The sequence below is a fragment of the Artemia sp. Qi Xiang Cuo genome, chromosome 6, assembly GCF_049724085.1.
Source record: "Artemia sp. Qi Xiang Cuo chromosome 6, ASM4972408v1, whole genome shotgun sequence".
In the NCBI taxonomy this organism is placed as follows: domain Eukaryota; kingdom Metazoa; phylum Arthropoda; class Branchiopoda; order Anostraca; family Artemiidae; genus Artemia; species Artemia sp. Qi Xiang Cuo.
The window spans coordinates 36,257,157-36,281,906 of record NC_142799.1 but is presented as its reverse complement, the minus strand read 5'-3'; the positions used below and the strand labels follow the sequence as shown (position 1 = coordinate 36,281,906).

Sequence of the window (24,750 nt, the reverse complement as noted above, 5' to 3'; positions counted from 1 at the left end):
AGAAATTTTGTCTCTGGAAAGTATTTTAAAGTTTCAAATTCCTCAAAAGGGAAGATTTTTGACCAAGGTTCCACACAATTTCCCCTGTGCCGTCTTGTCTGCTGCTATGTTTACAATTATTTCCTTCCCCTCTCCCCCCAACTAAAAATTACCAAGCATTGTTTTAGCTTGATCTAAGTACACCTCATCGAAAATATAAAAGGAGCGATTTTTATTGACAAATACACCTCATCCAAAATGTAAAAGGAAAGATTTTTATTGACCAATGTTTTCATATATAAATCAAAATTATCACCTGCCTTAAAGTCTAAATAACTAACGGAGTTGTTTCTTCTTCCGAAATGTCAATTTCTGTATAATGTTTCTCGCATAATTTTTCGAAACTCTGAGACTGTACAACATTTGATATGAACTTGTCGTCCTGGACCAGGTAAATATTTGAATTCGCGCTTTTGCTTTCTGGTACAGCCTCACTCTTCCGTTTTATGTGGACATGGAATATTCTTGCAAAACACCCAGCTGTAATAATCATAGCAATAGCCAAGAATCCAGAAGCAATGACGAACAACAATTGATCGTTTCTAATTCCTTGTATTCCGTCATCTTGAGCTGCAAAGAAACACGAAATCATAATGAGAATATTTAAAGAGTAGCCGTGGATGTTGTAAAGGGGATGGGGGAAAGCCTCTTTCTGCCCATTGAAGTTCTGCTAGGTGTGATGCTTTAGTATATTACACCATTTCTCCTTCACCTTAGCTGGCAGATATTCAATAACATGGGGTGGTTGAAGTTCCTAGAGCTCCCTTATGTACTGGCAATCAGTAATTGGATTATTTATTTTTCGATAATGTTGTTCATTGACAGTACAATATTCTGTCGTTTCTTTATGCAAACCTAGTACATTATCATTATTTCATTTCTGCCTTTTCTTTTGTGTTCCTAGGTGATGACCAAAGAGTATGGGAAACTTATAAGAATGGATACTGATGCTGGTATAAAAAAAAAGAATCACCCGTACCATCCAGCGTTTGGAGGTATGTTCCATTTTAGCATCCCCTAATTTGCTTTATACTTGTTTTTTTCCGGTAGACTACTTCAAAATGTACTGGAGGGTAAAGGAAGCCGAGTTCTGCTGCTAGACAAACTAGCTTAAAGTCAACTAACCTGCTCGACCAGCTAAGATTTTGCCAAGCTAAGCTATGCTGTCTTTGTGATAAATCTGCTTTGACTATAAAATAATTTTTTAAATAAAAAAGAAGCTGATTAGTTATCACTCAGAGAAAAGTTTCAACTTTAATAATATAAGCTTACAGATTCATTATATCAGTTATACAATTTGCTTCGAAAATTTCTACTTTTTTAATGAAGTTGCCAGACGCTGCAGTATCAGTACTGCGGTTTTTTTGTTTTTTGTTTACTATTCATCTTTCCATGTCAAATCGCCGAAGATACAACTCTTATAAGTCTCCCATTCTCTGGTGGATGGCAGTCGATGATGTAGAACCAATATTCCTAGAAAGTTAAATACAGACTTGTTTGGCTTTTGGTTTGGATGTCTAGTTTGCTTTTATAATTAGAATGCGCATCTGCTCGGCGTGCATGAAAACATTCGTAAACATATAATTTAAACCCCCCAAAATTTTATTATTTATATTAAATATTGAAATAAAAATTTCAAAACTAGTAAAAATAGTCCCCCGAAGAAAGGGGGGTCTGTGATGTCTGTAAATGCTGCTGTATTAACTTGCCCTTGTTGTAGAACATTCACGATTTAAAGAAAGATGTGGATGTTTATTTTAAACTTATAACCACATTTTGACAATGTTTTTTTTTGCAAAGGGCGAATTATATTCAATAATACACAGAAGAGGGCTTTGAAAGGGATACTGATGCTTTTCTCACAAGAGATCATTTTCTGCAAGTTTTCAAATCACTTTCAAGATGAAAATCTTCAAGAATCTCCGTAAAGCGCTCTTTACGCTAAAGTTTTGTTTTATACAATTTTAAAACAAAGCTTGTTATTCTAATTAAACGGCCATTGTGTTTCAGGAATCGTTCTTAAGGAATTAGGACAAAGAGTCAAAATTTTAGCGTAAAAAGCAAGGTCTTGTGGAAGGGGCAACTTTTTTCATATACTTAATAATTTCTGTTCGTTTTAAATTTTAATGTTGCTCCTTACTTTCAGTTGAAAAAACTCGATTGTTTTAAATTTAATTTCTGTTCATTATTAAATAATACCAGGAAATCCGGCTCTCTCTCCATGAAAAGTGTCGGTACTTGTGTATTATACACCACCCACTCAAGTTTTACGATGCGCACGACTAGAGAATAAACCGGGTTCTTTGTTAGTTTCTTCGTTACTTCAAAAACAAGATTGGGCTATATATTTACATATTAGGGGGATAGGGGTAAGGTATAGCGGGTCTGCATGCAAAATGTGTTAGGTATAATTATTCTGCATATTATGAAGTAAGAACTGTTTTCTAACTTCAAACTGTCCAAATACTTTACCCCTCCTCCCCCCTCCTTATGCGCAAATATATAGCCCAAATTATATATTTCCCATCTATTCTGTCACTTGTTTTTGTCTTGTCTCACTCTAAGCTGAAAGAGACTAACGAAGAAACCGGTTTGTTCTCGATTTTTACACAGTGTAATCTTGAGTGAGTGGTGTATAATACACAAGTACCAAAATTCCTTTCCCCAACGGAAAATAATAAAAAAAAACAAAAAAAGATAAACAAATTTGGAAAGCCTTATTTTCCCGGGGGGGGGGGTGTATTTTTCGATGGGGTGTTTTTCGCAGGGGGGGGGGTATTTTCCACGGGGGTGGGGGTAAACGCCGGCCACCAAGTCAAAGATGCAAAGGAACGGCAAACTTAGATAATTGGTTTTTTTATTGATCTTTTCGAGACATTCGGTTCGGTCCATAGTTACTCTACTACTACTACTACCAACAGTTCACTGCAGCACCAAGCTCCATAAACGTCTCTTAAATTTTTAAGAGAAAAAGGCTTGTTTGCCTTTTTCTGGCACCTCCTCTTTCCATCTTTTATGATTTCCTGTGGTCAGTGCCACCAAGAGCTAAGTATGAGCCCATAAAACAAATACTAAACCTATTAACTAGGCCCCTACAACTCTTTTTTTATGCACAACGTAATACTAATGGAAATGAAGATCACGCGATTTTTGTTAAGGGAAGTAAGAGACAAGCGATTTATGTTTTTCCAAATTAAATTTCATCTCGGGTAAATATTTCCAGGGTTGACTTTGTCTGAATTGTTTCGTTTTTTTTTTTACTTAGCCAGGCATGAACACAGAAATTTGTTTTGGAGGAAGGATTCGGAAAAATGAGAAAAAGAAGAAAATAAAGGGGAAGACATTTGGATTTAGAGGCATCCATGCCTAAAGGTCTCCCTTCCTTCGTCGGACGCAACTATTGAGTTATTTGTGCGTTGAATTTTTTGGACTGAAACCTTCGAGTCCTGAGTTTTTTGTAAGTAGAATTTTGCCTAGCTAAACTGTGCGTGGGTTGAGTTTTACCGTATTTAATTGTGCTAGGTTGAATCTAGCCTGGGAGAAATTTTGGCCTGTATAGTTTTATCTGGTTGATTTTTCGGGGTTGAGCTCTACGTGTACGATATGCAAGATGTCCACGTTTAAAATACTTTTTACGCTGAGAGAGGCTGTAGACAAAGTTTTAAGAGAAGAACAGTGAGGTTTTAGAAAAATTAGAGTATGTGTCGACCAAATTTTCACTCTTAGGTTAACAATTGAGAAGTACCTGAGTTGCCAAATACCTTTGGTCCTCAGTTTTATAGATTATGAGCAAGCGTTCGATTTTATTGATAGAAGAGCCTTAGCAAAGGTCTTATCCTTGTATGGTATACTGTAAGGTTGTCCTATTTCTTGGGCCTATTTCTTTGAAAAATAATTTTAAGCAATACTTCTTGGAAAGCATTATAAGTTGGTTACAGGTTATAGACCATAAGTTATAGGCTATACATGATAAAGAGTATAGGTTAGAACAGGATATAGGTTATAAGTTGGTTATAGATTATAAGGTGTAGTTTATAGGTCATATGTGATAAAAAGGATAGGTTAGAACATGATTTAGGTTATAAGTTGGTTATAGGTTATAAGGTTATACATGATAAAGAGTATAGGTTAGAACATGATTTAAGGTTATAAGTGGGTTATAGGTTATTAGTTATAGGTTATACACGATAAAAAGCTTTAGGATTTAAGTTGGTTATAGGTTATAGATTATAAGTTATAGGTTATACATAATAAATAGTATAGGTTAGAACATGATTTAGGTTATAAGTTGGTTTTAGGTTATAGACTATAAGTTATAAGTTATACATGATAAAGAGTATAGGTTACAACACGATCTAGGTTATAAGTAGCTTATAGATTATAGATTATAAGCTATAGGTTATACATACCATTTTTCTAGGATATAGTGTATTTACCATTTGGCAGCTTTAAGGGGCCTCCCCCAAGCCACTCAGCGTGTCCCCAGGTGGCGATAGGGGAACGCCCTACAGATATGTAGGGTACCTCCATAGGAGGCATGGACCAGGGGGGACCTTGTCCCTGGGGGTCCATAATAGAAACTGGTGTACCTTCACCCGGGGCCATAAATACAGGCGGAGGAGGAAGAAGGTCCCTCAACTGTACACTCAATAGGACCCACCGGCGTGGGCCCTATTAGCCTTTGCCCCCTGGGAAAAACTAAAAATATTCCTTAGGCAGTTTCACGTTGTTCGATCTGCTTTACAAATTTTTATGCATGCTAAAAGGTCAACCACCACTTACTATTATTTAAGGTTCGGACATTTAGTGATGACATAACTTGATATTCTTCTTCCTCGTACACCACAAGATTCACTTTGTAAAGTTTATTTGCAGCTAGTCCATTTAATTTGCAAAAATGGCTGTTATAGCTTCTTTCAAAACTTCGATTTCTGATACTTAAGCCGCTATGAACGTCTACAATTTCTATAATGAAACCATTTTCAAATTTTGAACTAAAATGAGGTGGGTTCCATGACACAGAAATACTGTTTGAAGCAATTTTAGTCGCATACAATTTAACTGATCCTTGCTGGACTGTTAAGCTAAATGAATAATTATTTGTTCTATTATTTTCGTCACTAGCGTAGCACGTGTAAACGCCATTATTTTTTTCCGAGGCAAAATGTATAGCAAGTTCATTACCCTCATTGCAAGGACTACTGGGAGCTCTTGCACGAGCACATTCATTAACACTTTGTCCCGTGGGTCCTCTCCATGCAATTTGAACTCCACTGGGATGACTCGAAATACCCTCACAACTTAATGTTATGTCGTTTCCAATAGGGACGATAGAGACTTTGTCTGACCAGGGAATGACAAGTGGTGGACAGTCAGTGTGATTAGTGGATAAGAAAGTAACTAGGGTTCCATTTTCAGAGCATGTTATTCTCTCTGTTATAAGCTTGCTTGACAAAGTCCAATGCATCGAGCAGTGGCAAATAAAGTTATTTCCTGATATGTCAATATCGGCAAGTGATGGTGTGCTAAGTACCAAGTTTTGAGGGAAAATTTCGAGTGCGTTATTCGATAAATCAAGAGCAACTAAACTTGAAAGATTTAGAAATGCTTTATGATGAATATTCTTAAGATTAGAACACCCTGACACTCTTATGCCTGTGAGCATTGGTACATTGGAAAAGCATTCTTGTTTCATACTTTTTAGTTTAGGCATGTTTTTCATTTCCAGTATTCTTAGTGGCATTTTACACACTGAATGAGGCTCAAGAGTAACTATTTCGTTCTCATCAAGAACTAGCTCATTAATAAAATGAGCATGTTGCATAGCCTTCGTTGGAAATGCTTTGAGATAATTTTTTTTCAAATTCAAGACTCTAGTAATGTTAATTCCTTCGATAGCTTTATCTGCAACCTTGGCGATTTTGTTGGCCGAAAAATCGACGGTTTCTATAGTATGAAGTGCACCAAATAAACCATTCGGAATATTTGTCATTACGTTTTCAGAAATGTTTACCCACTTTAAATGTGGCATTTCAGAAAGTGCAAAAGTATGGAGCAGACGAATGCTATTCCTGCTTAAATCAAGAGCTTGCAGATGCTTTAAAGATAGTGCTACAGCTGATATGCTATGAATTTTATTCCCAGAAAGGATTAAGACAATCAGTTTAGGAAAGTCTCGAAAAGCATGGTCTTCTAATATGGAAATCCGATTATCACTCAGATCCAGACTTTCTAAAGATAGAAACTTTCGTCCTGTACCCTTTAATTTTGACAGAGAGCTCTTTTTCATGGTGAAATTAGTCAAGTGATTAATCTGATGCAATGAACCGAAATCCAATGTCCTAATGTCCACATTGAAAAGAGTTACATCTGTGTACTTGGTTGTTATCATGGATAGCACTGAAGGAGGAGCATACCTGTAAAAGAAACATGTAATTTTACAGAGTAGAATTTTATTCCCACAAACCAATAAAAGTGGCTAAAAGTTGACAACGCAAGGTCGATCTAAGTTGCATGACCAAAAATGTAGATTTCCACCACAGTAAAGAGCGGAACAAAACTTAAAAAGTGCAGAAATTTACTCGATGTAAAGAGTAACATGTTGCCCCAAAATTTTCTTTCATCCTGTAATAAATCATATGCTTTACTGAAAACACAGGAAAAAAAATAAATAAAATCAGCATTCAAAACTTAAAGGTTGAACTTCAGATCGTGGTACAGTGCATTTATGTCCGGAATCAGAAGTTTAGCATGAGAGTCATTTTGTCTACCTCCATTTGGACATTTTGTGATGCTACATTTTCTTTTTTTTCTATCTGGTATTATTTGGAATTTTGAATCAACTGTTCATAAGAAATAAGTAAAAAAAAAAAATAATTTAAACCAACAAAATCAGTAAACTTCGGTATATAGCCTAGGATAGCTCCAAAGAATTGGGGAGAAAGGCGTAATTGTAACGTATCAATTAAAATATTTGGAATATGCTATGACTTGGTAATCGAATGGTACATTCTTTATGCTATCTGGCTCTTGGTAAATCTTAAAAAATTTGACATTTCATGAGTGGAGCACAGACTACTCAAAGTCGCGAATGAAGGGGAAGAGATTCAGCACATAAGGATTTCTAGACGTGCCATTCTAATAATAAAGTATTTGAGTTTTAATTGTATCCCTCTCTGAGTATTGATTGAAGTTTTGGTTCGGCGCAAAACAAAGGTATGTCTACCCAGTACAAGAAATAATCAATTACTGATTCGGTGCAAGATGGAGCTAAATATTGGCTCAGTGCAACAGTGAGCTAAGTCCTGAATGAGTAAAAAATAGAGCTAAGTTTTGATTTGGCGCAAGAAAAAGCTACATCCTAACTGGTTGTGAAAATCAGCAATGTCCTAAATCGGTGCAAAGGCAGATAAGTCAAAGCTGGAGAATTTTGCTGACTTGTTTCAAAAACCATTTCCAAATCCAAGTTGCTGACAGACTTGGTGTAAAAGTGAGCCGAGTCCTAACTTCGTAAAAAAAAGAAGAAAAGAGGTATATACTAGCTTTACTTGGTCCTCCTTCACTGCCTACATTTTCAGTATAAAAGTAGACTTTTAGCACCTTGCTAAAATTGGAAACATACAACACTAGAAAAACGTGTGTCTAGATGCCCAAAGAGGGAACGCGGCTCCTCCTACATCCCTCCCCTCGCCACCAAATTTTTAGCCAAAAAGTAGGCCCGTTGTTCCTTGTTTTAACCGGAATCGTGCAATATTTCCTGATTCGAAACACTAATAGACAGGTTCGGTTACCAGAACTACCTTTCCTATAAAGTATGGCAAGCTACCACAGCAGTTACCGATCTTAGACGATCAATCCCAGCCGCGTGAGTAATGGCTCATCTACAATGAGATTTTGCCAATAGCCAGTCAGAAAATTCTATGAAAAAAAATGATTTACTCAAATTAGCGCTAGCTAAATTTCGGTGTTAGTAAAATCTCATTGTGAATTTGCCTAAAAACATTTTTTGAATTCCAATTTTTATCAGTAATACATATGTCCGCCGCCTGTTAGCTCAACAACGTCATTACCTCACACGTAAACACAAATCTGTCCCACGATAGCCAGTCCTTATCCTTGGGGGTTTCATTTCTTTTGGATTAATTGTACACTGTAGGGTTAGAGGTGCAAAAAGGTTCTGTATCCCACCACTTCCCTTTTAAAAACCAACAATTGTGCAAAGGATTCCAGTCCCTATTATTTGAAATCCTCATCCCCATCGTCTTTCAAACAGTTCGTGGTAACGAACTGTAAGTAAGGAGCGACCCGGCTCAGTGGTAACCGAAACTCTAAAAAACGGAATTTTGATACTATCAGATATATAAAACGAACCAGATTTTTATGCTGATTTCAAATATATAAGTTTTCATTAAGTTTAGTTTTACTGATCAAAAGTTAAGCGCCTGAGAACATTTGACTGATTTTCGAAAAAAGGGGGAAAGACCCCCCAAGAGCGATAAATCCCTAATGAAATTCACATCATCATATTCAAATTATCAGAGAACCCTACTTTAGAGGTTTCAAGCTCCTTTCTACAAAAATGTGGAATTTTCCATTTTTTGCCAGAAGAAAGATCACGGATGCGTGTTTATTTGTTTTATTGTTTTCTTATTTTTTTTTCTTTTTCCCAGGGGTGATCGTATCGACCCAGTGGTCCTAGAATATCGTACGAGGGTTCATTCGAACGGAAATTAAAAGTTCTAGTGCCATTTTTAAGTGACCAAAAAAATGGAGGGCAACTAGGCCCCCTCCCACGCTCATTTTTTTCCCAAAGTCACCCGATCAAAATCTTGAGATAGCCATTTTGTTCAGCATGGTCGAAAATATTATAATTATGTCTTTTAGGATGACTTAATCCATCGAAGCCCCCAAGAGGAGGGCTCAAAGATATGAACTTTACCCAATGTTAACATCTAGTATTGGTTATTGGGACCCGGCTCAATGGTAACCGAAACTCTGGAAAACGGTTATTTTGATACAAATAGATACATCAAAAGAATTGGATGTTAATACTGATTCCAAATATATAATTTTCATCATGTTTAATCCACCCATCAAAAGTTACGCGCGTGAGGAAATTTGGCTGATTTTCGAAAAAAGGGGGAAAGACCCCCTAAAAGCTATAGAACCTTAATGAAAATCACACCATCATATTCCGTGTATCAGAGAACCCTACTGTAGAGGTTTCAAGCTCCTATCTGCAAAAATGTGGAATTTTGCATTTTTTGCCAGAAGAAAGATCACGGGTGCGTGCTTATTTTTTTTTCCCCAGGGGTGATCGTATAGACCGAGTGATCCAAGAATATCGTGGGAGGGCTCATTGGAATGGAAATTAAAAGTTCTAGTGCCCTTTTTAAGTGACCAAAAAAATGGAGGGCAACTAGGCCCCCTCCCACGCTCATTGTTTTCCCAATGTCACCTGATCAAAATTTGTAGATAGACATTTTGTTCAGCATGTTCGAAAATATTATAAGTATGTCTTTTAGGATGACTTAATCCCCCGAAGTTCCCGGGAGGAGGGCTGAAAGTTATGAACTTTACCCAATGTTTACCCAATGCTTTACCCAAGTATTGGTTATTGGGAAGTATACAGTACAGACGTTTTCAGGGGATATTTTTCCTGGTAGTGAGGGGGGGTCGGGCAGGGACGTACGCAGGGAGGGGGCCTCCGGGCCCGCCCCCCCCCCCCCGAAATCTCAGGATTTTTTCATTTTCCGATAATTTTCTGATTTTTCTCACAGAATAATGGGTTTGAATGATTTGCCCCCCCCCCCCGAAACAAATTCCTGCGTACGTGCCTGGGGTCGGGGGTTATGTAGGAGGATCTTTCCATGAAGAAAGTTTTCATGGGGGAAGGGACATTGCTATGAAGGGGACGCCGGACTTCCCAGCATTATTTAAAAAAAAGATCAGAAATTAAATATAAAAAAGTAAGTTTTTCAACTGCAACAGCAGCAACATCAAAACTTTAAACAAACAGAAAATATTACATATATGATTGGGTTCACCCCCTAGTCAATACCTGACTCTTTAAGCCAGAGATTTTTTAGTACTTTCATAAGAGCTATTTATTCTAATTAACGGCCTTTGTGATTAAGCGGTCATTTTAAAAGAATTGGATCAAAATTTGAACTTTCGCTTAAAGAGCAAGGTATTGACTAGGGGGCGAACCCCCTAATATACTTATTAAAAATATATGAATATAGAAGTTCGTTACGTAAGTTAATTCGTAAGTTACGTATATTTATTACTAATAAAAACGTTCGTAAATAAAATGAAACAAGTTTCGAGAAAGCCATTTAACCAAATAAAAGTAAATTAATATGAAAATTTTGTTTTAATTATTCATGTACTGTGGGCCAAGATCAAAACCTGCATTTATTCAAAAGCATTCATAAATTGAATAAGAAATCAAGTTTTTTCAACTGAAAGTAAGGAGCAAGATTAGAAGTTAAAACGAACAGAAATTATTCTGTATATGAAAGGGGCTGTCCCCTCCTCAACACCTCGCTCTTTACGCTAAGTTTTTATTGTTTTAAAAATTAAAGTTGTGAGACAGAGTCAAACTTTAGCGTAAAGAGCGAGGCGTTGAGGAGGGGAAAGCCCCTTTCGTATACGGAATAATTTCTGTTCGTTTTAAGTTTTAATGTCGCTCCTTACTTTCAGTTAAAAAAACTTGTTTTTTTTTATTTAATCCTAGTAAAGAAATCATTAAAAAAGCTATTTCATGAAACTCTGGCCGATCGAAAATTTCGACAGAATCTACATACGTTTTAGGTCTTAAGCAACCAAGTTTAAAAAATACCAATATTACTACAGTTAATAGACAATGAAACATGCTAATAAAGACAACCATAATTATAATTTCATGAAATTAAAGATCGATTATGAAAACTAAGCGACTAGAGCTTAAGTCAAGTAATAAATCATACTTTAAACGAATAGAAATTACTATTAATGAATAAACGAAAAAAAATGTAAAAAGTCACGTCAATGAACAGGAGCCTGAGAAAATGCTTTAGCGCTGCCTGTAGTAAAGAGTCACAAGCCTTTAATGGGTCTTTTTTTCGTAGGCCCACATAGCATGGAAGGGATGGTCTTAGAAATTTCAGAGGGGACTAATTCCATTGGCAACTAAAAATTCCAGTGCCCTTTTAAGAGTCAGAAGAGAATGAAGGACAATCAATCCTATCTCTTTCCCCTTTTTTTTGCTACCCGGTCCCCCTAACGTCCAAAGAAATGAGATAACCATTTTGCACAAAATATTTGAAAGGTCCAATAAATATGCCTTCAGGGACGACATGGCCCCACAGGGCCGGTGAAAGAGCCTTAAATAATTCAAGTTGGTAATTGTTGGGACCTCAGTAAAGACGGAAAAACAGAAAAAATTATTTTTCTCCACAGAACGGGTCAGAAAAGGCTAAAACAACTTTTCATTTCCCATAGAAGTACGGTTATAAGAGCCTGGGAGGGGCTCCGTGACCCCACCGTCCTTGGGATAGGGGCCGTAAATAATACAGTCCACCAGGTTTTTACGCATAGTTTTATGGTGAAAAAAGGGTATCCTACTTGTTTGATATTGTGAGTGCGATTACCTATTAGCTTTCAGGGATCAATCTCTAGATAAAAGGGATCAAATATCTCGTCGTTGGAGGGAGTAGGGGTCCTGGAAATAGCTCAAAACCTTTCGTTCTTGTTCAATTTAAAACTTACGGCCTTAAGCCTATGGGAAAAGAGGCCCTTAAAGTACAAAAAAATAGAAAGTAAAGTTCCGGAACGATGCTAAAAAGGGCCCTGTTTTGTTCCTGATTGATTCGAAAGTTATGCATTTAAGTCCTGGGTAAAAGAACCACAAGACAGAACGGAAATGGTTACCCCAAAACATGGCCCAACAAAGGGCCGAAAAATTTTCCCCGGCCACTTTGTGTCGAAGAGGTTTTCGCAGGAGCTTTGGGGGATTCTCATTTTATTGGAAACTGAAAGCTTTAGTTCCCTTTTTAGGGGCTGAAAGGGATTTGGGGACAGCAAGCCTCCCTCCTGTAGCCTTTTCTGCTTCTCATCTTTCCCCGTAACTCCATGATTTTTGATCGAGATCAAAATTTTCGAAAGCAATTTTGTTAAAAAACTTCGAAAGGTTCAATAAGTATGCTTCCAGGGTCATCATCCCCCACATCCCCAGGGTATCCAATCTCCAACCTCAAAAACCTTTAAGGTTACAACCTATGCAGGGGAATAGTTCAGGATTTCAAACCAAACAATCAACAAAAACAGCAATGACCCTAAAACCACATAAAACTAAAATAACTGCAATAATTGAAGAAAAATTGATTATTTGCTTGAAACTTACAAATAGGCTATAGCAGAAAAGTCAACCATGTTTGGTCGTGGTTTTCTCATCAGCTGTAAGTGTATCTAGGTAATCAAAATTGCGTGTCACGATATCAAACAGTTCGTGGTAACGAACTGTAAGTAAGGAGCGACCCGCCTCAATGGTAACCGAAACTCTAGAAAACGGGTTTTGATACCAATAGATATATCAAAAGAATCAGATTTCAATGCTGATTTCAAATATATAAGTTTCATTAAGTTTAGTGCTACGCATCAAAAGTTACACGCCTGAGAAAATTTGGCTGATTTTCAAAAAAAAGTCGAAAGACCCCTTAAAAATTATAAAACTTTAATGAAAATCACACCATCATATTCACCGTATCAGAGAACCCTACTACAGAGGTTTCAAGCTCCTATCTACAAAAATGTGGAATTTTGCATTTTTTGGCAGAAGAAAGATCAAGGATGCGTGTTTATTTGTTTTTTTTTGTTTTTTTTTCCCAGGGGTGATCGTATCGACCCAGTGGTCCTAGAATATCGTGGGAGGGCTCATTGGAACGGAAATTAAAAGTTCTAGTTCCCTTTTTAAGTGATCAAAAAAAATGGAGGGCAACTAGGCCCCCTCCCATGCTTTTTTTTTCCAAAAGTCACCCGATCAAAATTTTGAGATAGCCATTTTGTTCAACATGGTCAAAAATATGATAATCATATCTTTTAGGATGACTTAATCCCCCGAAGTACCCAGAGTGAGGGCTAAAAGTAATGAACTTTGCCCACTGTTAACATCTAGTAATGGATATTCGGAAGTATACAGAAGTTTTCAGGAGGTTTTTTTTCTGGGAGTGGGAGGGAAGGGGGGGTCGGGGGGTAGGTTGGAGGATCTGTTCATGAAGGAAGTTTTCATGGGGGAAGGGAAATTGCCATGAAGGGGGCGCCGGACTTGCCAGCATTATTTATTGGTTATTGGGAAGTATACAACCATTTTCAGGAAGGATTTTTTCTGGAGGGGGGCTAGAGGAGGGGGTTACTCGAGAGAATGGTTCTGTAGAAGATCTTCCTTTGGAGTAAGATACCTTTCTCTGAAGGGGGCGCCGGATTTCCAAGCATTATTTAAAAAATGATCCGAAATTAAATAAAAAAAACAAGTGTTTTCAACTGAAATGTAAGAAGGAGTATTAGTACTTAAAACGAACAGAAGTTATAACGTATGTGAGGGGGTTCTCCCCCAAGTCAATACCTCGCTCTTTACGCTACAGTTTTTTTAGTGATTTCAAAAGAGCTATCTATTATAATTAAACGGCCTTTTTGATTCAGGGGTTTGTGAATAAGAAATTTTTTTTAATTTTAGCGTAAAAAGCGTCGTATTGACTAAGGGGAGAACCCCCTCATATACGTAATAACATATACGTAATAAAAAAAAAACAATAAAAAAAACAAGCGATACGGCTCAATAGTAATCGAAACTTTTAAAAACGGAGTTTTGATGTCAATAAATGTATCAAAAGAATGGGTTTATAATGCTGATTCTAAATATATAAATTTTATTAAGTTTAGTATTACTCATCAAAGGCTACGAGCCTGAGAAAATTTACTCGATTTTTTAAAGAGGGGGAAACATCCCCTACAAGTGAAAGAATTTTAATGAAAATCACACCGTCAGATTCAGCGTATCAGAAAACCCTATTACATAGGTTTCAAGCTCATATCTGCAAAAATCTGCAACTTTGTATTTTTTGCCAGAAGAAAAATATACGAATATAGAAGTTAGTTACGTAAGTTAATTTGTAAAGACATCCATTTAGCAAAAGAAAAGTAAAATTTTTATGCAAATAAAAGCTGCATTAACTAAAAAACGATCAGAAATTAAATAAAAAAAACCCAGTTTTTTAAACTGAAAGTAAGGAGCGACATTAAAATTTAAAACGAACAGAAATTATTCCGTATATGAAAGGAGCTGTCCCCTCCTCAACGCCTCACTCTTTACGCTAAAGTTTGACTCTGTCTCACATCTTTATATTTTAAAACAATAAAAAAATTTAGTGTAAAAAGCGAGGCGTTGAGGAGGGGACAGCCCCTTTCAATAATTTCTGTTCGTTTTAAGTTTTAATGTCGCTCCTTACTTTCAGTTTAAAAAACTTGTTTTTTTTTTATTTAATCATGAGAAGAGCTTGAGGTTTTTTATGTTCAAATTCAAAGATAATATTGGGAAACGGAAGAGGTAAGATGGGCAAGGGGACTACTCATTTTTATGTTGAAAAAGGGAAAAGGCGGTAAAAAGATATGTATCTGACCGAACAAAATATTTTTTACATTATAAGCTCTTTTGCGGCTTAGAATTCATGCAAAGTTTATTACCGAGGCAAATCAAAAGACATTATGCATTGCCAAGTTTATCGAAATGGTGTATCTGCAACATCTTAGGAACGGCTTGGGGTATCAAGTTGAAAAATTTAGGGAATGACAGGGGAGGAAGAAGAGGAGCAACTGGTAGTGGAACTGGGTAGTGACTTGGGAAGAACCTTAAACTAAAATAAATGACATCTTGCATGTCCAGGTTATCAAAATACTATATTTGCAGTATCTTGGATGGGGGCTGGGGGGTTGGAGTTGAAATTTTTTAACCTGATGGAGTTCAGAGTACATTTTATAGGGTCAAATGTTTCATAATCAACTAAAAAGAGCATCATTTTCTATAAATACAATTTAGCTATTGAATGCCCTTAATCATTCCTTCATTACCTTCTCCTCATTAGTTGGTTTTTTTTTTTCAAAACGGTGCTTGTCATTAAATTTTTCTTTAGCAGCAGGTGATACTTTCAGGTGAAATTTACATTTTATAGAACTAAACTTTCAACTTTATAAAACCTTAATGATTGGTATAAGCTGACTTCGAACTTTTTTTTAGTTAGCTTGTAAAGCAAGTGTTCTCCTTAATTATGGATAATACATTAACATAACGAAAGTTTTCTCTCTCATCCATTGCAATGCTATAGCCCCCAATTAAAAAATAAAAGAAAAAAAACTCAAAAGTTGACTCATTAATTTCAAGGACTTTGCTTAAAAATGAGGAAAGAAACTTTCGAAGGTTATTACCTCGAGCACTCGAGACTTAGTGTGCTTCCTTCTACTTTACAAGTACAGTCCCTGTAGCAACCCTCTGTAGTTTGGAATATGAAAATAAAGATGAGTTGTGCTGAAACAAGTACATCTGAAATTCGATATCCAGATTTCATTTTACTTCATCTTTCATACATGATGATTCTCAAAAGTCTGTAAGAAAATCTGATGTCAATCTAGCAATTTTTCTGTGAGAAACAGACAGATTATTGGAATATTATATTTTGACTATGAAGTTTGGCTGTTTTATCAAGTAACCTTCTAGTCTGTCGATGCTTTCAATTAGTTTAGACAGGAATCAATTCACCCAACGATCTTTAGATTTATGTATGTGTTTTTTTTTGGAGGGGGGTGGGCAATAATTACGGGTGCTTTTATAGTTGTCATAAAATTTTAAGTTAATCAGTAGAAGTCTTTCTTCTCTCGTTTTTTAAACGCAGTCTGTGCAATTAAATTAGTTCTTGCGATGAAATTACACCAACCAAAATCTTGAGATTTTAAAAGTTAATATTTTTCACATAATAAGCCAGTTATGGCACTTCTTTAAAGATGCCCCCCGAAATAAATCCATGCATACATCCCAGTCTAGCTTATAATGAGCAACACATTTAGTATGTATGTAGGAACTTATTTAATGCAAACCTTTCCTAACGAACTTGTTATTTAGACCTTATTTAGCTTTTTTTGTCAAAAAGAGTAGTAAAAAACTGATAAAGCGGGAAAAGTCAGAGAAAAACTACTAAAATATTGAAATGAGGCCTAAACACATCTCTCCCAAATACGTCGCTAAGCAAATTTCTTAATTGGTTAGTAGGAGCGCTCATAGGAAAAGTTAATGTAGAATTTATCCCCTTTATGTCCCTCATTTCTAATAGTAATAGTCGAGGCTGGACCTTAAAAAAAGCATAAGAAAAATAAAGGCTCTTACTACCCAACAATCTTGATCTGTCATTGATGTTTGATCCGTTGTGAATGTTGCGATGGCAAGAGTTTTAGGATCCTTCCCCACATAGGTCAAATGGAATATGAGCTCCCAAAAAAAAGAACTAGGTCATTTATTCTTGCTTCCTACGAAATACGATTGAGGCGCGGAAATTCATTCTGGTAGATACTGTGATGAAAAAAATTAAGTTCCCCCCTCTACACAGATTTCAAATCGCTTGGAAATTTCAAATTGACACAACCAGGACATTTACCTTTAATTCCCATGATATTTGATTGCGATCCGATAACCCGTGCTTGTAGATGTCTTTAGGACATCAATTCGGCAACCCTATCTCCCACAGAGTTGAAGATGGGCAGGGATCCCTAAAAGGCAAAACTAGGACACTTGCTATTTCTCCCGACTATATTTTGCTATGACCAATAACTACTTCTACTATGTGCCCTGAAGAGAAGACGTTAGAAACTTTATCTCTCTCCCAAATTTTTCCTGGGTTCGGATTCCCAAAGGCATACATAAAGCACGATCTTTCAATTTCTACACAGTTATATTGATATTCGATCACCTTTTCCGGTAGATATCCTGATGAAATGAATTTAGAGACCCTTGGCCATCGCCCTGCAGAAGATAGACTCTCTCCAAAGAGATCATGTTGAATACAGCTCCCCTCTCCCAAAAAGAGGCATAACTAAGACACTTGATCATCTTCCTACAAATTTTAGATGTTGAGACAAGGGTCCTACTCTCTCCATCGAAACGTTTTTGGGCCATGAGCTCCTATGTGACTTCTAATCAATGCACAGTTAAAGAGTAGAGTTAATCAACAGACACGATGTGCTGCAATTCTGTCAAAATGTGCTTTCTGCAATATCTCTTGAACAGCTTAGGGCTTAGGCCGGCGCTTGGATTCGATAACACTCCACCAACACAAGCACAATGTCATTTGACATCGTCAACCTTAAGGAAGCCAAATCATCTGATTAGATAACATTTAAGATTTGCAAAAATATTAAAGTGAGAAATCTCCGTAAGCATCAATAATTTGTGTTTTGACTGAGCATTAAAAATTTTTCAAAAGTTTAATTTTACACTTCAAAATTTTGATTCTTAAACAGATAAACTAAAAAAAACTTGCATATATTCCTAATGTTAACCAACAATAAAACTTTGTGAATAAAAAAAAAAGAAAACTTAACTGATGAAAACTTAAAAAGAGAAGTTTGTCAAGGAAAAGTAAAGAGCCATATTAAAATCTTAAGACGAGCAAAAGGCCTATGATAATTCAAATTTAAAAAACACAGAAATTACTATCAATGTACAAATCAAACCCAAACAAATAGAAATTAAAATACATGATGACATTAAACATAAAGACAACAAAAATTACCAGAAACAGGGGTAGGGTTACCGCCCCCTAAACCTTCTAAATGACAGCGTTATTTGGGCTTTACTGAAAACAAAATATCCTAAACATTTCCTCGTCTATAATTATGACACTGAAAATCAAAAATTTCTGAGGTTTCCAGAAATTAATATCATCGTATATTAAACATTCAGCGTATTTTCATTGTTTTTTTGTTTGTTTTTTTCAGTCATCATGCTTATCATTACGATTTTTTTTTGTGTTCAATTTTTTTTTACAAAACAAAGTAAACTACTCGAAATACGCATCGTTTTCAGAATATCACAAATGACGCTATGACTTTTAAAAGTTTTAAGTGATGGTAGCCCTAATCCCATTTGTGATTAAATACAAAAAACAACAAGTTTTTTCAACTGAAAGTAAGGATCAACATTAAAACTTAAAACGAACAGAAATTATTACGTATATGAGGGGTGTTGCCCCTCCTCAACACCTCGCTTTTCACACTAAATTTTTTTTGAACTTTTAAAAAAGCTCCTTATTGTTCAAATCAAACGACCTTTGTGCTTCAGGAGTCGTTATTAAGGAATTGGGACAAAATTCAAACACTAGCGTAAAGAGCGAGGTGTTGAGGAAGGGGCAACACCCCTCGTATACGTATTCTGTTCGTTTTAAGTTTTAATGTTGCTCCTTGCTTTCAGTTGAAAAAACTTTTCTTTTATTTAATATCTGATTATTTTTTAAATAATGCCAGGAATTCTGGCTCCAGATCCACGGGAAGATCCCACAGAAATATCCTCTAAACAATTCAGTTGCGGTTAAAATTTACCCTGGACAGTTACACTTAAGATCTCCACGCGTAAAATTGAGTCGCCAAAGAAAAAGCAAGACACAAAAAGAATTTGTGTAGGAATTCTGGCAAATTCACCCAGTGAAAAGTTTCCCCTGAAAAGTTCACCCCCAGGAAACTTAACTCCCCATAGAAAATTCTCCCCGTGGAAAATCCGTTCCCCCACTCGGAAAATGCATGCATACTTAAGAAAAAAAAACTTTTTCGCATGCTGACCAAATGTCTGCGTTGCGCAGGTACCGATCTCCTGATTCAATGCCTTTGGCCGGAAGTGCAATGCGTGGTTGGGGGCAAATCATCCGACGCTTCCCGTGTTTTTCCCCAGATTTCTCCAGGCACCATTTAGAGCTGGGTAGACTCTGATTGAGCTTACAGGGTCACAACATTGACCCCCATTCTAAACCAAATAACTAGCGACACCAGGACTTCCAATTAAAAATATTATGCGTAAACAATGGGCAAATTTTACGCTTAAAGACTTTTCCCTAGTGGTATTGGGGGGGGGGTCATGTTATCTCCATAGGCGTAGTTATTGGTTTTTTTTACTATGCTGAACAAAATGGCAATCTAAAAATTTTGATCTGACGATTATGACAAAGAAGGGGCGTGGGAGGGGGCCTAGTTGGCCTCCAATCTTTTTGCTCAATTAAAAAGGGAAATAGAACTTTTAATTTCAGTTTGAATGAGCCCTCTCCCGATATTATAGGACCTCTGGGTCGATACGATCACCCCTGGGGAAAACAAAAAACAAACTAACACGCATTCGTGATGATTCTTCTGACACAAAATACCAAATTCCTTATTTTTGAAGATAGGAGCATTTTTGAAGTAGGGTTCTCTAATACGCTGAATCTGCTGGATTAATTTTCATTAAGATTCTTCCATCATTTTTCAAAAATCAGGCAAACATTTTCAGGCTCGTAACCTTTGAGTGTCTTACTACGACACTCTCCCCTAAAGGTTGAATTATATCTGTATATACAAAAGTAAAGCTAGCATATCAATATCTACTGCCCATCAGGTTTGGTTGAGATCTGGCAACACCTCTACACCACGGACGCGTCAAAAACCGTGGTATAAAAAAACACTTAATACAAATTATCTTGTAGCAAAGAATCTATAGTGTTAATGTTAAGATTTAATTTTGAAAAACGAAGTTTTTCTGATGAAAACAAAAAGCGAAGTTGTAAGTAAAAACGAACAAAATTACTGCCTCGCAGTTTATGCAACATATTTAAAAGAAAATGTTTCAAACAAACTGAATCATGATATTATCCGATATTTTCATACTTTTGAATTTACTAACACTTCACTGAAAACAAAAAAACTGACGCAAAAAAACAGAATTAGAAACAGAAAAATTCTTAAGTGGCCTGCAGAAAATAAAAGAATAATTCATAAAGTTCCTAATTGTCTTTTACCCGCCATGAAAACAATAAGTTGTGCTACGCGATTTTAATTCGCTAAGGAACTCGAGTAAGCTTAGTTTTCATTTAAGTGCTAACTTTTCAGAATTCTAAAATATATAAGGAAATAGCAAGTGTCAGCTTATTTGAAATTTTTTTTTTTAAATATATTACGTATAACTGCGAAGGAGCCAATTTTCAAATTGGCTCTTTGGTTTCATCAGAAAGACTTCTTCTTTTAAAATTAAATATTGTCTGTTTTTAGCTTTTTTTTGGAAAATAGACAATAAACCTTATAAAAATATTTTTTCGCAATTTAGACAAAAGAAACTATAGAAGTCAACATGAGGTTTTGCTAAAATAGAGCACTAAATATAGATTTAACTCCGCATATCTCTAAAACTTTTCCATAAAAATCTGAAATTTGTCACATAAAGAGTTCATGGAGTATATTACCCTTGGTATTTGAGATGTTGTAAATTTTTAATTCATTTTTTTGTCTAATATTATTCTATATGAAATATATACAGATGTTAGAAACCTGAAGGACATTAAATCAATTTAAGATGTGTAGCTAATATACTTTACGGAGATTCGTGCTATTATTAATGCAATTCTTCTGCAGCAAAGAATTTTGAACTTCCCATCAGAAAGTGTAATTTCAATATTTTTCTTTCTTGGACGTTAATATTCTAGGAGAACTGATCATTAGAAATGAATGGGTGCTCGAAAGAGAATATGTATTAAAAGAAAAATTGTCCTATCCAAGATACGAACCTAATATACCACAGCCACACGTAAGTGTCCTTACCACTACAAGATCAAGTCATGTTTAATAATGTTTTTTTTATATTGTTTGCTGTTCCCGATCACTCATGTATTAGATGCTAGAAACTAATGACAATAAGATTACCTAAACATCAAATTTCTATTACCACTCGATTTTTTTTTCAAATATAAATATATAAGAAGCACATTGAAATGATCAATTGCTTTCAGATGAGACTTTAAACATCTCTCTACAATCTAACAGTTGCCTACTGGTTCTAGTTGAGTCATTTTAAGGGGGGTGGGAGGATATCAAAAATACTTTTTGCCCTCCTTCTGGAATTTTTGTGGATTGACGCTGCAAGCCTAGAACTAGCCTAGCCACTAGAGTTTGCCTAGTGCTGCTAGTCAACAGACAATTTCTGACACTATTAAGGGGCTGGTACACAGGACGAAAGGATATGAATCTCAGGTTTAGAGTTTTCGATCATAGAGATCATACTCTATGACGATTCTCATACTCTGACGATTCTCATACTCTATGACCTTTTCCTACTTCCCAGCTTTTCCACTCCAGCAATTACACCAAAAGCGCAATTTTTGGGTGACATAATGATACTTTATGATGGTTTTATCAAGTCAAGTTTATAAAAAGGAGTAGATATCAAAACTAGCTTTCAAAAGAGCCTCTAAACGACTCTCCGTTATGTTCCAGTGCCCCAGTAACAGCAAAGAAAAAATGGGGACACATAAGTTCATCCCATAAAAAAAAATGTGAATTTCCGTATTGTTCAAGGTGGGAGACTGTAATTTCCCTTTCTAAAGTTTTCGACAATGACGATAATAATGTTGCACCTTTCATTTCAATCCGACGCTATTTGCAATGTGTTTAAGGCTCTTTCAAGATTCCTATCAGTTGGGCCCAACCGTTGTTCGTTCTTTACAACTACAATGGAGATAACTTTCATCAGCGTTATCTTGCTTATAAATTCATTCTTTTCAAATTTATAACCGTTTTATTTGTTTAAATTTGATTGATGATGTTTGAAGTAACCTTTTTGGTCAGACAAAGAACAATGAAATAAAACTTAAAATTATAACGAGCTACCAAAAACAATATTGGAGTTACCGCCCCTCAAGCCCCCTAAGGATTAAAAATGTCGTGTGGTTTATTGAGAACGAGATGAAAGTAATAATTACAAATATACTGTCTTAAAAAATTCTCCATGTAAAACATTTTTGAGATATAACTAAATTTTGCTAATCTAAGAATGTACTTGTTTTTGTCACTGTTCTTTTCCTTTGGTTTCATTCCCCTTGGTTGGATTCCTTTCCAACCAAACTGTTGAAGGTATTGAACGCTAAGCAAAGAGTCGATGTCAAAGTCAATTTTTCAATTGGAATTCCCCTCCCCCCGAAAAAAACTGGCAATATTATAATGAATTTAATTTATCTTACCTACGCAAAATTTTCATCATATCATTGTTGCTATTACTAAATCTAAATCTAAACTAAGACCCCATTTAGATTAAGAAAACTTAAGTGTGTCTTAAGTTTGAAGTCAACTAGACTAAAACGTTACTTCTATACGGTGCGTAGAAAAATCAGTTAACTAAACATAACTGTTAATTTGACCAATCTATTTAGTTTTCATTAAAGCATAAATAATACCGTAGCCTTTTGGTTGGTTAAAACAGGTCGGTAACAAATCTCTTATTCAATGTAATTTAGGTTCGTCTTTGGCTTTATTATATATTACTCATTTTAGCTTACGATCATTTTAGGTGTTATTTCTTAATTAAAAAAACAAGCTTTTCAAATGAAAATAGGGAGTGGCATTAAAATTTAAAATAAACAGAATTAGTTCTGTATATGATGGACCTGGCCCCTACTTAAACCTGTTTCTTGTGTAAAAGCACACGTGTCTAAACGCTTTGAATTGAAAGAATGCACTGTTTATATGAAAATGAAATACATTAATATTTTTTTATCCATTGTTTTGTTCTTGCTGCGTTTATTTTCACTGTTTGCACTTGTATAATTGGATTTCTTGATTTAAGAATTTCTAGTGGAATTATCAGGTACTTTCAAATTTGAATGTTCATTAATGAAATAAATTTTTACCACTTTCAGTGTTTCCTTCTGTTAACTTTCCAATCAACTACGCGATGAGAGAAGAACTATCTTTCATTCTCCGAATTGTGACTTATATATTCTATGTAAAAGCGCGGGAGTTTCTTGCAATGATCAGCTCTGTATCAAAAAATTATATTTGCATTAATGTAAGAAGTGTCACATCCCTGGCAGTGGCGTAATCTCGTCAAAATCCTGGGGGAGGGGGCCAAGTTGAAGCCAATTTTCCTAAATCAAGTTAAAATTATTGTGAAAACTGAAAAATGAGCCATGTAGTAACAAAAAAGGTGAAGATATACTAAAGAAAACTGACCCGTTTCTGTAAATGATTGAATTATGCAGGCTTATATTAGTTCTGATAAGATTTTTGGAGAAACAACATTTCAGCTTTGGGGGCTAACCGGGGCCGCGGGGGTGGGGGGGCAACTGCCCTCCTGCACCACGGTAAATTACGCACCTTATCCATGGTAAAGAAAGAAGCTATGAAAAGGCTATTTTTTCATATATTCAACTCCTTAGTTTAAAAAACAACAACAAAGAAACACGTCTTCTATTAAATGGCTATCTGAAATAAATGTTGAAATACTTAGCAAGCCAGCTTGGGGAACCAAAAAAAGTCAGTTTCTTCAAAAACGATTCGTCAACGTCACTGTTTATTAAAAGCAGTTATTTTCAGAAACTAGTTAAATCCACCGGAAAAAAATATAGGTATAATGTAAGGAGACTAGGGGAAAATATTCGGGTAGGGACTGGTCCGAGTGGCTAGCCTTGTTTCTTTGAGATATAATATTTTAGAGAAGAGAGGGAACAATCTTGTCAAAACTCCCATAAAAGGTAAAATGTGAAGATATAATTTCATTTTCGTGATGACGTTGCCCCTTTCAAACTAACAACATCTAAAGTGAAATTTTTGGATTACTTGCAAAGCCTTTTGCCAGTGAATTTGGTTTACGGGAGTTTTTGACTCGCATTGCATTACCCATTAAGTGGAATATTGTATGGGGTTGGAATATAAAACCATGGACTGAAATCGAAAATGGAGGTACGATTGAAAAAATGTAAATTCAAAACGACTATCTCATTTCGACCATCAAATTTGACAAGACGAGTCTAAGCAGCTAAGGCAGAGGGCATTGAAAAAATATCTGAAGCAATGATAAATGAAAATGAAGAAGAAATAAATATGCTGTTAGAATATTTGCGAATACAACTATTACAACTAGTCAAAACGATAGAGAAGAGCCAAGAAATATGCGGTTAAAAGATAAGCGACAGCAAAAATTACAACGAGTCAGAATGATAGTGAAGAACAAAGAAATAAACTGTTACAAGACACGCAACAACGAGGATCAGAATGAATCAAAAATGGAATTTAAGAACAAAAAAGGTGTTTTAAGTAGTTCCTTAATACCTAGAGAACAAAAATGTTAATTAACAAATGCTCAAAATGAACAAACTGGACCATCAAATGAGACAAAATCAAGAGAACGACCTCAGACGTTTCAACCCAGACCATCAAAGGTGACAAGACCAATCTGAGCAGCTAATGCGAAGGGCATTAGAAAATGTTAGAAGTAATAATAAACGAAAAAGAAGAACAAAGAAGTACGTAATTAAAAGGTAAGTGGCAGTGAGAATTACATGCGCCAGCAAAAATAAGAACGTGTCGAAAATGAAAGTGTAGAACAAAGAATTGCGCAGTTAGCAGACACGCGGTAGTGAGTATCAGAAGGTGTCAAAATTAAAGTGAAGAACAAAGAATTGC

At 35.7% G+C, this 24,750-nt stretch overlaps 1 protein-coding gene across 1 annotated transcript; it reads right to left on the bottom strand.

Annotated features, from left to right (window-relative positions):
• Nucleotides 1–224: 224 nt before the first annotated feature.
• On the bottom strand, nucleotides 225–23,035 carry LOC148951180 (uncharacterized). Its single transcript, XM_089090171.1, has 4 exons — nucleotides 22,977–23,035; nucleotides 15,499–15,675; nucleotides 4,822–6,455; nucleotides 225–609 (listed from the first exon to the last, which is right to left on the bottom strand). The coding sequence occupies exons 2-4, from the start codon at nucleotides 15,636–15,638 to the stop codon at nucleotides 308–310; spliced, it is 2,076 nt and encodes a 691-aa protein (XP_088946297.1). The 5' UTR covers nucleotides 15,639–15,675; nucleotides 22,977–23,035; the 3' UTR covers nucleotides 225–307.
• Nucleotides 23,036–24,750: the final 1,715 nt, after the last annotated feature.

Coding starts and splice junctions, on each gene's coding strand:
- LOC148951180 (XM_089090171.1), bottom strand. CDS start 15,638: ATGAAATCTGGATATCGAATTTCAGATGTACTTGTTTCAGCACAACTC. Junction 6,456..15,498: donor CTAAGTCTCGAGTGCTCGAG/GTAATAACCTTC, acceptor TTTCTTTTACAG/GTATGCTCCTCCTTCAGTGC. Junction 610..4,821: donor TGTCCGAACCTTAAATAATA/GTAAGTGGTGGT, acceptor GTTTCTTTGCAG/CTCAAGATGACGGAATACAA.